Raw genomic sequence first — 12,188 nt, 5'->3', positions numbered from 1 at the left:
ATTGAGAAGATATGGGGAAATCAGGATGTTTTATCATCCCATGTATAAAACAACTGCACCATTTTTTGAAAAAGTGCAGTACACTAGGAGTATAAATCACAAGTTTCATTCCAAAATGATATATGGATTCTTTGGACAATGATAGGATATTTGCAGGTATTATAATGTTTACCACGATATGTTTCGTTCGTTTCACTTCAAGGGGGATTGATACGAGAAAATATCAGTAATGTCCTCATGTCTTTTTTTTGTCTACTTGTAATTGTCTGCTATGCATTTGGCTGCTTGCACTGTTTAAATGTTTAGGAAAGAGTTGTGCTTGGATGTAAATGGTGACACAGATATGTCATGGGCACTTCAAAATAAAGGTGCATCTTTTAGATGATGACATGTTCCAACATATTAATAATTTGAATTGTTGATCATTGAATCCATATATAAATCCAGACTGATTTATTGTTACACCTTGACTGTATACGCTGTATGTACCTGGCTGTTTAAAATTCTAGTCCACCGCTGGCCGTAACGAATAGCACACAGACACACAGGTACACAGACATATAAACACACACAGACACATAGACATACACATACACAGACACATGCAGCACACACCAACTTTGCTCTATTGCGGCAGAGTTAAATGTCAGAGAGGTTGGGGCATTGTTCATCAAAATGTTGAAGGGAATCCAGTCCATGACACAGTAGTTCATCAGAGGTTTGAGGAGACTTAAGTAAATGATTTCCAACAGAATTGCCTTCAAATTAAAGACCTGGTATACTCAAATCCACTGGAACATTCTTTTTCATTTTTTGTTTAAATTGTGTTAAAAGTAATATTCTGATAGTTTGACTGTGCCAAGTCTTGTCAAAGTTGATACTCCTTTGTTATTAAGATTGACTAGAGTTGCTACACTGTCTATGGTTCGAGATAAGAACAGCCTCTCTACAGATGACGTAACTGAAAAATGTGGAAAAAGATATCTAAGGTGTGAAATGAGGAGCTTCATCGCTATTTATGACATATTTTTCATGAAAGTTTCAGCCACAGTTTTAGTCGAATTTCATGACCATGGAAAACCAGATTCCATTCGTTGCCTTTTGAAATGAACAAGAAATGTGAGGAGAGGCGCGAACTATGAACATGAAAGATGGAAAGAGGCATCCAATCCTCTCTTGATGGAGTTTCAGCGTTAGAAAATGAAGTGATGGAGCGAGATCGACAGAGGAGAGAGAGAGATGGATAAGAGGACAGAGCGGCAGATGGACAGGAACATGATTTACCCCGATCTAGGTTCAACTCTGAGGACCATGAAAGGAGGGACAAGGGAGAGGTGGCAGTGATCGTGGGGAAGGGAGAGAGGATCAGTGTGTTGACAACAGTACTAAGAGATGAGGAGGGGGAGATTAACAACGTTCCATGGCAAATTCATTCAGGAAGAAATTCAAATGAACCTCCAGAATTAGATGACAAAAAGTTGGTAGGTGAAGCCCAATCAACAGACAAACTAATAGACATACTAAAAAAACAACTAAACTTAAAACTAAAAAGTTATATTGAAAATCCAATCTATTTTTTAACAGTTATCCAAGTGTTAATGTTTATGTTAGGAAACTAATCATTAAATTAAATTTGGACAGTAAATGTCGCAGATGGAAAAATAGTGGAAAATGAATAGATACGCAGGTGTCTATTCATTAATTCATGTCTTGTCTTCATGGATTCATTTCCTTTCTATGTTAATAGTGATTAGGCAAATAAATTAATTACACAACTAACAAAACATCACATAACCAGATATTTCTTGCTTTGGGATTTCCTGTTCATCATTCTGACTTTTTATACTGTAAAATCTGATACTGGACAGAGCAGAGCTGTCGGCTCCATAAATATAACTTTATAATGTAAATAATGTTGCTCTAAAATATGAAATCCCCTTTTGCACATGTGAAACCTATTTTCAGCCATAATCATGATTTTCAATATTAGTTAAGTTTATTTTTGCCAAGTTGCCAATCTTAGGTCACAACAATGTGCTGGAAAGTGATAAGAAATTATAAATAAATAAAACATCTCTGTAACAGTTTTAGATCATCTGTATACATGATAAATGTAGTCTGTGTACTGAGCAAACGTTGTTAACAGGCCCTCTGCCTTGCTGCTAGGTTGAAAGTTGTGGTATACAATAAATAATGGTATTGTTTCATAATCACTTATTTTTGACCTGTTAAATTCTCTTACTTCTGTAGACATTTTGAATCTTATTTAGTTTGTTGTTTAGGTCTACAGTATACACATTTGATTCTTCATTCAAACAAAATGTGTGCCATCGTCATTTGTATCATGGTGACTGTGTAATTTACTGTGTAACGAGATGGGTGGATGGATGATACTGTATTAAACAATATAATCTGCACTTTCAAACAATGCAGATATTCTTTCACACAATGATTGTAAACAATAGCTGTGACAGCTGTATCTTAGGCCCTATTAGGTATGTGGAGTTTGGAGACTTACTAGTGCCCTCCTCCGACACCATGCCCAGCCCCTCAGCCTTGTTCTGCCTCTCAAAGGCATTGAGATCCAGGACACTGCGGAGATCATAAACCCATTTTTAGATGCGCACTCTTTACTCTATAGATTAATACACATTACTATTAAGGAGTTGAAAATTGCATTCATGGACTGAAAACTAACCAGCATGTCTGCATCAAAGCCTGGACGCTCAGAAAGAAGCCTACATCCTTTTTATCCTTCAAGTACTCCAGCATTTTCTGACAAAAAAAAGAGGAGGTAATCCATAAATAGTGCTTATTTAAGGCTCATTTTAAATTCAAAATGGCAAAAATGTTTTTAGAACACATACCCGCTGAACCTCACTGTTTCCACCATTAAGGATGGAGATACCCAGCTTGAGGGTTGTAGTTACCATTGGGCCAGTCTCACCTATATGACAAAAGACAAAGTCGTACACTTGGCATGGGTAAGATGAATCAGAGTGCAGGCAAATAGTGTTGACTGAAGACTGGGAGCGAGACTACCTTTGCAGGCACTGATCATTTGTAGGACCATCTCTGCAGCACCACGATTATGAAGTCGGGACTGCTGGTACAGGAGTCGTTGTTTCTCCATTTCTTTTTCCTGTGGTGGACCAAAACATTATCAGCATTTGGTGCTGCTTTTGTATTTCACACAGAGAATTTAAATAGATAGAGTGGCCTCTTTCAGGTGAGATATTTGATGAAATAATCAGTGGCAGTCTTAAATGCACCAGAGGTGAGTTGTATCAGCTTTTCATTGATCCATTTTAAATGTGAAGTTCTCCCTAAGTTATTAACAACTACTAGCTTCAAAACTTAAGTTTTTCATAACTATATAATAATAATATTTAGCAAGTGAAGACTTAATAATATAAACTATGGCACTAATCAAGAGCATTTAACTATGTGAATAGGAAGACTTAGGGGCACAAACGACAAGTCTTTAATAATAATAATAATAATAATAATAATAATAATAATTTAGGTAAAAGTCTTTTATGTCTGCATACATGAAGAATGTGTTATAGGGTTAGTTGTTTTTATACAGTTTAGAATGAGAGGGAAATATCAGATTATGCCAGTCCAACTGATGTTGTTGACTTATTTTGTCAAAAGTCAGTTAAATATTATTGACACATTGTTTTATACTGAGGCATGTTGTCTTAAATATCGAAGATTTATATTGTTCTTAAACAGCATTTATCAAGTTTCAGGTTGAATATGGTGATAAATCTTTTGTTGCAAGTCTTATCTTTCATGTCCGGTGGTAGCACAAGCATTGAAAGTAGAGTTTGTTTTGTTAATTTTTTTCAGAAAAAGTAGTGATACTCCACATAATAAACACTTCAGTAAAAACTAGGCTAAGTTGAACAAAAAGCTGGTGCAACGGGCTCCAGGTGTTAAAATGTAAAAGAGTTGTCCATTCTATCCATTTATATTCTAAATATCAATTTAAACATTTTAATTCACATTCACTCTCCTTTCATTCCAAGTCCCTTACTTTTCACTTTATCACAGTTTAATCAACTTACCATTTTTTTTAATTTCAAATGGTCCGTAAATGTATTATTACACATTTATACATGAAATTATCTTAAACAGAAAGCATCTATCAGTTGGTAAATTCTATAACTTAACTTTTAAAATTTTGTTTTATATCAAAATATTCCGACAGTTGTTGATGATTGTCTTTTCTTTGTGCAGCAATACTGTGTTTTTTGTGTTATGGGTTGTTACTGTCCATTTAAAGAACCTGTCTGACCCTTGCACACATTCTGTCACCGCACTTTATTAGTCATGGAGTTGTTACTCTACTTCTTCACGTTTGCTGGTTGGAGCAAGCGTTAGACTACAGGAAACAGCCCCATTTGGCTTTGCATTTTAGCCATTTACCAAAGTGTGTCACTTGCAACATCTGCAAATGAGACACTTTGTACAAGAGCTGTAATCCCTCTGTATCGGAGATATTTCTTTGGCATTTCATAGTAGTGCACTTTAGCTTAAAGGAATGATTTCAAATATGCAAATTTAAAGTACAAACAACCATTGCTCTGGTACTAAATGGTCTTTTATCTCTACTTGTGCTAATGCACAATTCTTTATTTCTGGTATTGAGCCAACTGTGAATGAAATGCCATTTTTAGAAAGGAAATGGCAATGACATAAATATCTCTGAAGTCAGAGGACACATTGACATTCCTCTGTTCAGTCACATCACATATCAACTTGTAGCATCCCACATTTTGACCCTGAAACACCCCCCTCCCCTTCCTCCCTCCCTTCCCACATCCACCCCCCCTCCCACCCACCCACGTATGCCTGGCCATGCTCTACCCACTATGTGCCGTGCAGTTGGACCTCAAACCGCAGTCCCTGGCTGTCTAATGAAAACTGAGTATGAACTATGCACTGTATGTTGTATATGGCTTTTAAAACTATGTGTATGAAAATATAGCTTTTACCACTAGATGTTCTATACTGGCTTTCACTGTAGTCTGTCAGTATGCTATGTGAGTGGGGGAAGGGAACATTGATCAGTAGCATTCAGTTAGTGAAGACTGGTTATGAAGGTAAGTGGGATTACATGGAGCAATGGGAAAAGAGACAGAAGAGAAAGACAAATGGGACAGCCATATAAACTGGGAGGAATGACATCACTAGTCAATGAGTTGGTGTTAAATCACATTCACAATCACTTTCAGAAGAGATTTTAATTTGAATGGCCTTCATCATCTCTGGCCTTTTTGTACAGTTTTTCAGCATGTCCAACTCCCCAGTTTAATATAAGCCCTCACAGGTTCTGAAGGCAATTTTGAACTGATAAATATTTTTTAGTATTTTAAAGCCACAATACTTGTTGACAAAGCACAAACTGTCTATAGCCAAAAAAAACAAAATCATTTTTCAAAAGTTCAGCTTCAGTTGCTTTAAACAGTAAAGTCTGAAATGGATTTATCAATGAGTGAAGTGTCTGAGACTCATAAACTTGTCACAAGGAATGTAGTAAGCCGGCACAGTGGCAGCTGGTGTTTCCTTTCAAAGTTAACCATCAAGTATAAAAAGCCCTGCCAGTCTGCTCTGATTCTACGACCTGCAAAGAGTAAAACGACAGGAATGGACAGAGTGGTGGGCTATGTGGTGTAACAGGAAACCCTTTGCGCTACTTTTTTTAAAACAAATTTTTTGATTTTCATAACTTCAATGTGGTTTACACTGTCCATTAAGCTGAGTTGGTAACTGATTTTAGGGAGTCATTATTAGTATGATGATTATTATTTTGATTATCGTTATTAATATTGTTGATGTTTAATATTGTTGATGAATTGCATTAATTTAATCTGACTAGACCCAATCCAGATTTGAGGCACACAAAAATGAAAACAGGACTAAAAGGTTTTCAGAAACAGTAAATGCTACATTTAAAGATTGGAGTACAATAACATTTTGTCCCTGTAAAGGGCTTTGAACAGATCAATATACATACTATATACTGTATTGACTGATCAAGTAGATAAACATCTGGATTGGAGCCTTTGAGTTTCTAAATCAAGCAACTCACAATGAATGGAGCAGAACGTACTGACAGAAGAGACAGAGGACAGACAGAACAGACAGAGATAATGAGACAAAACATAGACAATAGAAAGATGCGCTTGTGAAGTAATGCTCTGATGATGACGTCACTCAATGCGTTGAGAGCTACCGCTCCACTGTGTTCCTGGTCCCCAGCCCCTGGCCGCCCATTACCAGTTCTGACTGTCGCACCTCAAAGGACATCTCATCCTCAGCCTTTTCCACCACTTCATCTCCCCCTTCTTCTTCCTCACCAATATGGCAACTCTAGATAAGTGGAGAGGAAATGAAAGAAATATGAGCATTTCACAGTACATTGTGCACAACTTCAATGCATAGTCACAACCCGTTGCAGTGACTCACCTTTGCCATAATATCTGCATATGCCATATAAAGATGATCTGTATCGAGTTTACTGAAATGGACACAATAGAAGACAACTGGTAAAAAAGGAGCAACATGCCACCCTGCGTTTATGTCACATTCCTGCATTTCATTGTTGTTGTATCAGGGAGGACCTCTCGAACCTCTTTTCTGTTAGAGCAGTACGACTGAAATGCAGAATAAGCTGGTGGAGGGGATCTGGCTTTGTTTCTCTTTCCTCCTCTTCATCTCCTTCCTCTTGCTCCATTGCTTTCTGGGATGTACAAGGAGATGAAGGGTGAGCAATGGCACAGAAAAAAAAAATTTAAGCTGAAACAGATATGATACTCACAGATAAGTCATCTATCATCCTGTCTTCAAATGAGTAACCCTCAGAGTGAAGCCAATTGCGTTTGTATCCCTCAAGGAACATATTTGAAGCTCTGTGCCTGCAATGCAAACAACAAAACAAAACTTGTATTCACACTTTAATACAGCTGCCTTAGTTATACTGTGAACAGCATTTACATGTCACTTGTAACAGTGAAGCTTCCTCACCTTGGAATGTTGTATAGTGGTGTCATCCTAAAGCAAGCGACCACAGCCCTGCGTCTCTGCTTGGACAACAGTTTGTGCCAAACCATCTTCTTGGATTTAAACGGGTGTTCCGTCTGTGCGAAAAAAGGTAGAATTTAGCAAAGTGGCTAAAATATTTTCTATGCTAACTTTTTAAGTACAGCAGGAAAAGCCCAAAGTCATGTTTGTTTGTTTTTCGTCAGAATTCCGATATATGCTCCACATTTATCTAATATGCTCAGCATTTGCCTCAGAGGGCTTGATCAGTCAGGTACAATCTTTTCTTCTTTTTCTTCAAAGTTATTTCCACCTCTGTTAGAGGTCCTTTCTCAGACTCCACGCTAGAGAGACAGTATGGGTCTGTAGTTAGTACAGATATGGCTGAGAGTGGCAGCTCACCACTTCAAGGTGGTAGAGGACAGCAGAAACCTCCTGCACTCTCTTGACAACTTTCACTGGAGCGTCAGCATCTTCAGCCTTCCCTGCCATCTCTTTGTACAAGGCCATCTGCCAGCGCATGGACGGGTTGTCCACCTTTACACAACACAGAGACACAGAGCTTCCTTATATGTTTTGTGACTGAATATTTTTTAACACAGATCCCATTCATTGGAAGTAAATACAAAACTACAGCACTAATAGTCACAGGATTATACCTTGCCCTGAAGATGAAGGTTGTTCTGCAGAAACTCTCTTACTTCTTCATCAGTGTCTCTCTGTAAAGTAAAAGGTTTTAGTAACCATTGTCCCCCTAAGTATGGCTTGGGGTGTAAAACTGTGACGATAACGTCATTATATTATAGTATTTAATATGATACAAGTTAGACAATGGCTATATACCAAGTTAATTTAAAGTCAGAAAAAAACTACCAAAGAATATCTGATCTTGGCCAAGTTGATGAGCTCCTGATCGGCGGGAGAGCACATGTTGAGGCCTATGGGGAGCATCTTTTTCAAGGCAGCCACAATAAGTGAAGTCTGCACAGAGTAACGATCTCCACGTCTTTTCTTCTTGGTACGTTCAGTATCTGAGCCTCCACCCTGAGAAAAGGGACAACAACCAAAAAGCATTCACAGTATCTCATAAAATGCCAGAGGTATGACTGGACAGTTACCACTGCTTTGTATGAAAGACAGTACAACCCTGTTTCAATGCCAGACTGCCACTTTCATGGATACAAGCCCTGAACAGTTTTTTCCCCATAATGCTAGGAATGACTGCAACACCATGAGAGCAAAAATGCAACTGATTCTGCTACTGTACATCACACAATGTAAACAAAAAATTAATTAAAACTTATGACAAACAGAGGTGATTGTTTCAATACTAATGACTAAACATTGGCCTACCTTTTATTGATGACTCAGCACTTATACAGTGCTGCAAACTGTTCATTCTGCAAATATGAAAACAGTCGTTCTCCCCAAGTAGAAACACCCAGTTACATTCACTGGGGATGTTACTGTCATCAGTGTGTGAAGAAAAAGTGCCTAAATTTGAATGTCTATCTCCTGTTATTCCCCCAACTGTAGAAATGATTGTTTCTCTGAGCTCAGACTGGTAAGTAGAGGGTATAGTGAAAATGCGTGGGCAAAGTGGGGATACAGCTGGCTTGGGGAAAGGGAAGCTGAAAGGAATGGGTCTTATAAGAAAGTAAATCAGTGAAATTGCATTTACAAAACATGCAACAGAAAACAGCTTTCATTCAAGTGACAACCCATTCAGCATTCCAACAGGATAAACAGCTAAAACAAAATCATGTGCTTTTCCCTAATTACGACACAGCCCTCTGTGAAAGATTACATATTAGATGAAGTTACTGAACAAAACTTGTGAAATTAATAGTTAGACCTGTTAGTAGCAGGCTGTAAGAATCACACACCTACAGTAAAACAAACTGTCTATGGGACATGTCCCTGTGCTCGCCTCCTGAACTCCTGTTTAGTTTCTGTGTGCTGAGTTCAGTCCTTCTGTTATCTGCTCTTTCTGGAGTCCTCCAAGATGTGCAAATGTATGTCATATAATATATAAATGTATTTTGTAATATGGATGGATGTCTATTAAATGCATGCTCTATGATAAGTCACAGGGTATTTCTATTTGAACAATGAGATTGTAGATAACATGATCACACTGTAACAGCCACCTCAGAAAAATGTAGGGTGCAAGTTACTGTACAAACTGAGAGAGTAAATCTAACTTGGGGACTGTAGTAATGAGTGAAATTGACACTACTTATTACCAGAGGTGCGACCAAGTCAGTTTTGCAAGTCACAAGTACATCTCAAGTCTTTGCACTTAAGTCCAGAGTAAAGTCCAAAGTCAAGACAGGCAAGTCCTGTGCCAAATACTTTGAATTTTGAACAAGTCATAATGCACTTTTCACCAATTATCATTCAATTTTTCCAACATAATAAAAATATATTTATTTACAAATAATGAATGCTTATTAAAATGTGTATTTATTTGTTTAAAAAGGTTTGTTTAAACAATACAATGCTATCCAAGTGCGCAAAGGAAAGTCTTCACATTACTTATGACACACACGATATCCTATTAATTATTTAGGTTGTTGCCCAAACAGCAGGGGACAACTAATAGTGGTGATACAAAAGTATTTAAATTTGTTACTCTAGTCTGACTCGAGTCCAAGTCATGTGACAAGTCCACACTTCTGCTTATGACCACTCTGTTATTATATATATTGTGCTAGAAAGTACTAGAATTACCTAATATCGTCCACTGACCTTTACAAAATTCCAATTATTGTAGCGCTGTTTACAATGGCTGAAGTGAAAATCCTTAGCTAGCTAGGTGAAAATAATGGCTAGATTTCACATGCAGGTCAGTTAAGTAATTCAAATTAAAATTCAGACACATATATTGTGGCTGAAATGAAAAAGCAGACAAAAGAGGCTGATTACAGCCTTTCTAACTGTCTGTCAGACATGTACAATTAAGAAAATTCCAGAGGCCCCTAGCCCCTCTATCCAAGATGTTCTAACTCAAGTGTATATATGCCCCTGCTTCAATTCAGAGCAAGACGCAAGTGTGTTATGGAAGACTAGTTCAGAGGAAACAGGGTGCAAAGCATTTTGGGTAATAATATAGATAATAAGAGCAAATTAATATATTGGTTAGGTTTATGGTCATTTTGAGCACATTATAAAAAGGGAACCCAACAAATGTTTGAAGAAATCTGCTTCAGTGATGTTAAGCATCAAGTAATGTGTTAGTGTGGATACTAGGGAGTGTAAAGGAAAATACGCCATGATGTGCCATGGCATTTCCAGGGAGGAGAGAAGAAAGAGCACAGAGAAGACTAACATTATCCCCTAGTGGCAAAAAAGCTGCATTACAAAAGCTACAGGTCATCCATCCTTCAACGAAAGGAAACAAAAGACATACTAGAAGACTCCACCTCAACTACGATCAGAAAAGAGCAAACTCAGTGACAGGATGATGGCACTGTGCTCTCACTGCCACCTCGGGCTCAGTGTAAAGCCCAGTGCCATGAGCCCAACTCTACAGCTGAGTACTTTCATCAAGCGCCTCCAGACTCCCCCCCTCACACACTGGCAGGACTGGGGATGGCCCGCATATGGGGTCTTCCCTTTTGTCCATTGATCCTTTATGTGATTAAATGTGTTTCTTTCTAGTGCATATTTGTTACGTTTTTCCCTTTTATATAATCTTGCACTAGTTAAATTCTATGTAGATGTTTTCAGTGGTTTTGTGTAAGGAATGGAGTGATCTAATCTCAGACTGTGTGTCTGTACACAAGTGCAGAGGCTCAAACACTTGGGTATAGCAATACTAATGACAGTGTAAGTGGATCCAGACTACATCTGTTGCTCCTTTGAAGAGTCTTCTGGGTAGGATTTTCATGACCTATTAATATATATGTAACAGCATATTTATAGCAATGACAAATTCACAGCTGAGTTTTGTTCCACTCTTAATGGACTGAAAAGTATTTGTGACTAAGTAGATACAGCTGCATGTACAGAAAAAGCGTTTGTCACTGGCACTAATTTAGTTGTCTCAGGTCATGTCTCTCTGAATGGAATGTGCACGCCTCTGTTTGTGTCGCTCTACTTGTGTGTTTGCTGATGTGCTAGAGTGTATGTGGATCAGATGTGCCAGTGTGCTGGAGAGGTTGATGAAAAGCTCCCCCAAAGTGAGGTGCCATGCGGTCAGCACAGCGGTCGTGCAGGAACAAAGTCTAACCTCTGAGTCCCCGCCCTGGAAACCCAGCCGCAACCCAAAAGAAAAGGACAAGGGACAGCCAAAGAGAGAATATTGTTAACACAACTGCTATCGTTCTAAAAATAGCGAATTAAAATCAAACCTCCAAAAGTTAGTGAAGGCTTTGCTATGTATAAGCAAACCCAATTAACAAGAATATTAATGAATAGTTCATATACAAAATCAGAAACTATGAAGAAATTCAGGCACTGAAATCCTGTACCTGTTTAAGATGGTGCATAAATGCTTTTTTTGTTTTGTTGGATTACAATCTGTGATTGAATATTATGAATTTCCTACAGCCATAGTAAGGGTAGTATATAGTTTAAATGACTATCTGTAACTGGCTGAAAATGGTTGGTAAATCTTGAAATCACCATTAAAAAAAACACAAGGGCACAAAGAATGAAACACTTGGGCTCTGTTTACACCTGATTATAACATGCATCCTGGGCAACTGGACCACAAGTGGACAGCTCTAAGAACAGATGTGAATGCACCCAATGCGTCCTGAATGTGTCTTGAGATCTGACCACACACATACAGAGGTGGTCTGGGCTGTATATGGCCACATTCTTTCATCAGTGTATGTGCTAATGTGTCCTGGACCATATTATAGGACTGTTTATTAAGATGACATCCTTACTTGTGCAGTGTGAAATTATGTAGCTGACTGGCTGCGCGACCCCACTGTGCAGCCCGTAGAGCAGGTACACTAGAGGCTTCTGCCAGCTGAGCCGGCTACTTCTAATATAGCACTCCAATAACTGGAATGGGAATAAAATGACTCAGCCCCTCTAGACTTTCCAATTGTTAATTGAATAGAATGAATCAAATGCTGATGGTGAAATGAGTCATTTCGGGTTGTGATGCTTAAAAAAATATA

At 38.2% G+C, this 12,188-nt stretch overlaps 1 protein-coding gene across 1 annotated transcript in view; it reads right to left on the bottom strand.

Moving 5' to 3' along the window:
- The window catches only part of LOC121952273 (ryanodine receptor 1-like), a 49,041-nt gene that overhangs the window by 12,382 nt on the left and 24,471 nt on the right, over positions 1-12,188 (bottom strand). Inside the window, exons 72-85 of the mRNA XM_042498844.1 lie at positions 11,285-11,299; positions 7,924-8,094; positions 7,710-7,769; positions 7,453-7,587; positions 7,036-7,148; positions 6,830-6,926; positions 6,642-6,751; positions 6,478-6,529; positions 6,289-6,381; positions 3,043-3,142; positions 2,868-2,947; positions 2,699-2,775; positions 2,519-2,592; positions 1,285-1,302 (exon numbers count right to left, since the gene is read on the bottom strand). Of these exons, the coding sequence (XP_042354778.1) occupies positions 1,285-1,302; positions 2,519-2,592; positions 2,699-2,775; positions 2,868-2,947; positions 3,043-3,142; positions 6,289-6,381; positions 6,478-6,529; positions 6,642-6,751; positions 6,830-6,926; positions 7,036-7,148; positions 7,453-7,587; positions 7,710-7,769; positions 7,924-8,094; positions 11,285-11,299 (1,195 nt within the window). The remainder of the gene's footprint in view (positions 1-1,284; positions 1,303-2,518; positions 2,593-2,698; positions 2,776-2,867; positions 2,948-3,042; positions 3,143-6,288; positions 6,382-6,477; positions 6,530-6,641; positions 6,752-6,829; positions 6,927-7,035; positions 7,149-7,452; positions 7,588-7,709; positions 7,770-7,923; positions 8,095-11,284; positions 11,300-12,188) is intronic.

Source organism: Plectropomus leopardus, chromosome 13 (genome assembly GCF_008729295.1).
Source record: "Plectropomus leopardus isolate mb chromosome 13, YSFRI_Pleo_2.0, whole genome shotgun sequence".
Classification (NCBI taxonomy): Eukaryota; Metazoa; Chordata; class Actinopteri; order Perciformes; family Serranidae; genus Plectropomus; species Plectropomus leopardus.
This window is presented reverse-complemented; position numbering and strand designations above follow the sequence as displayed.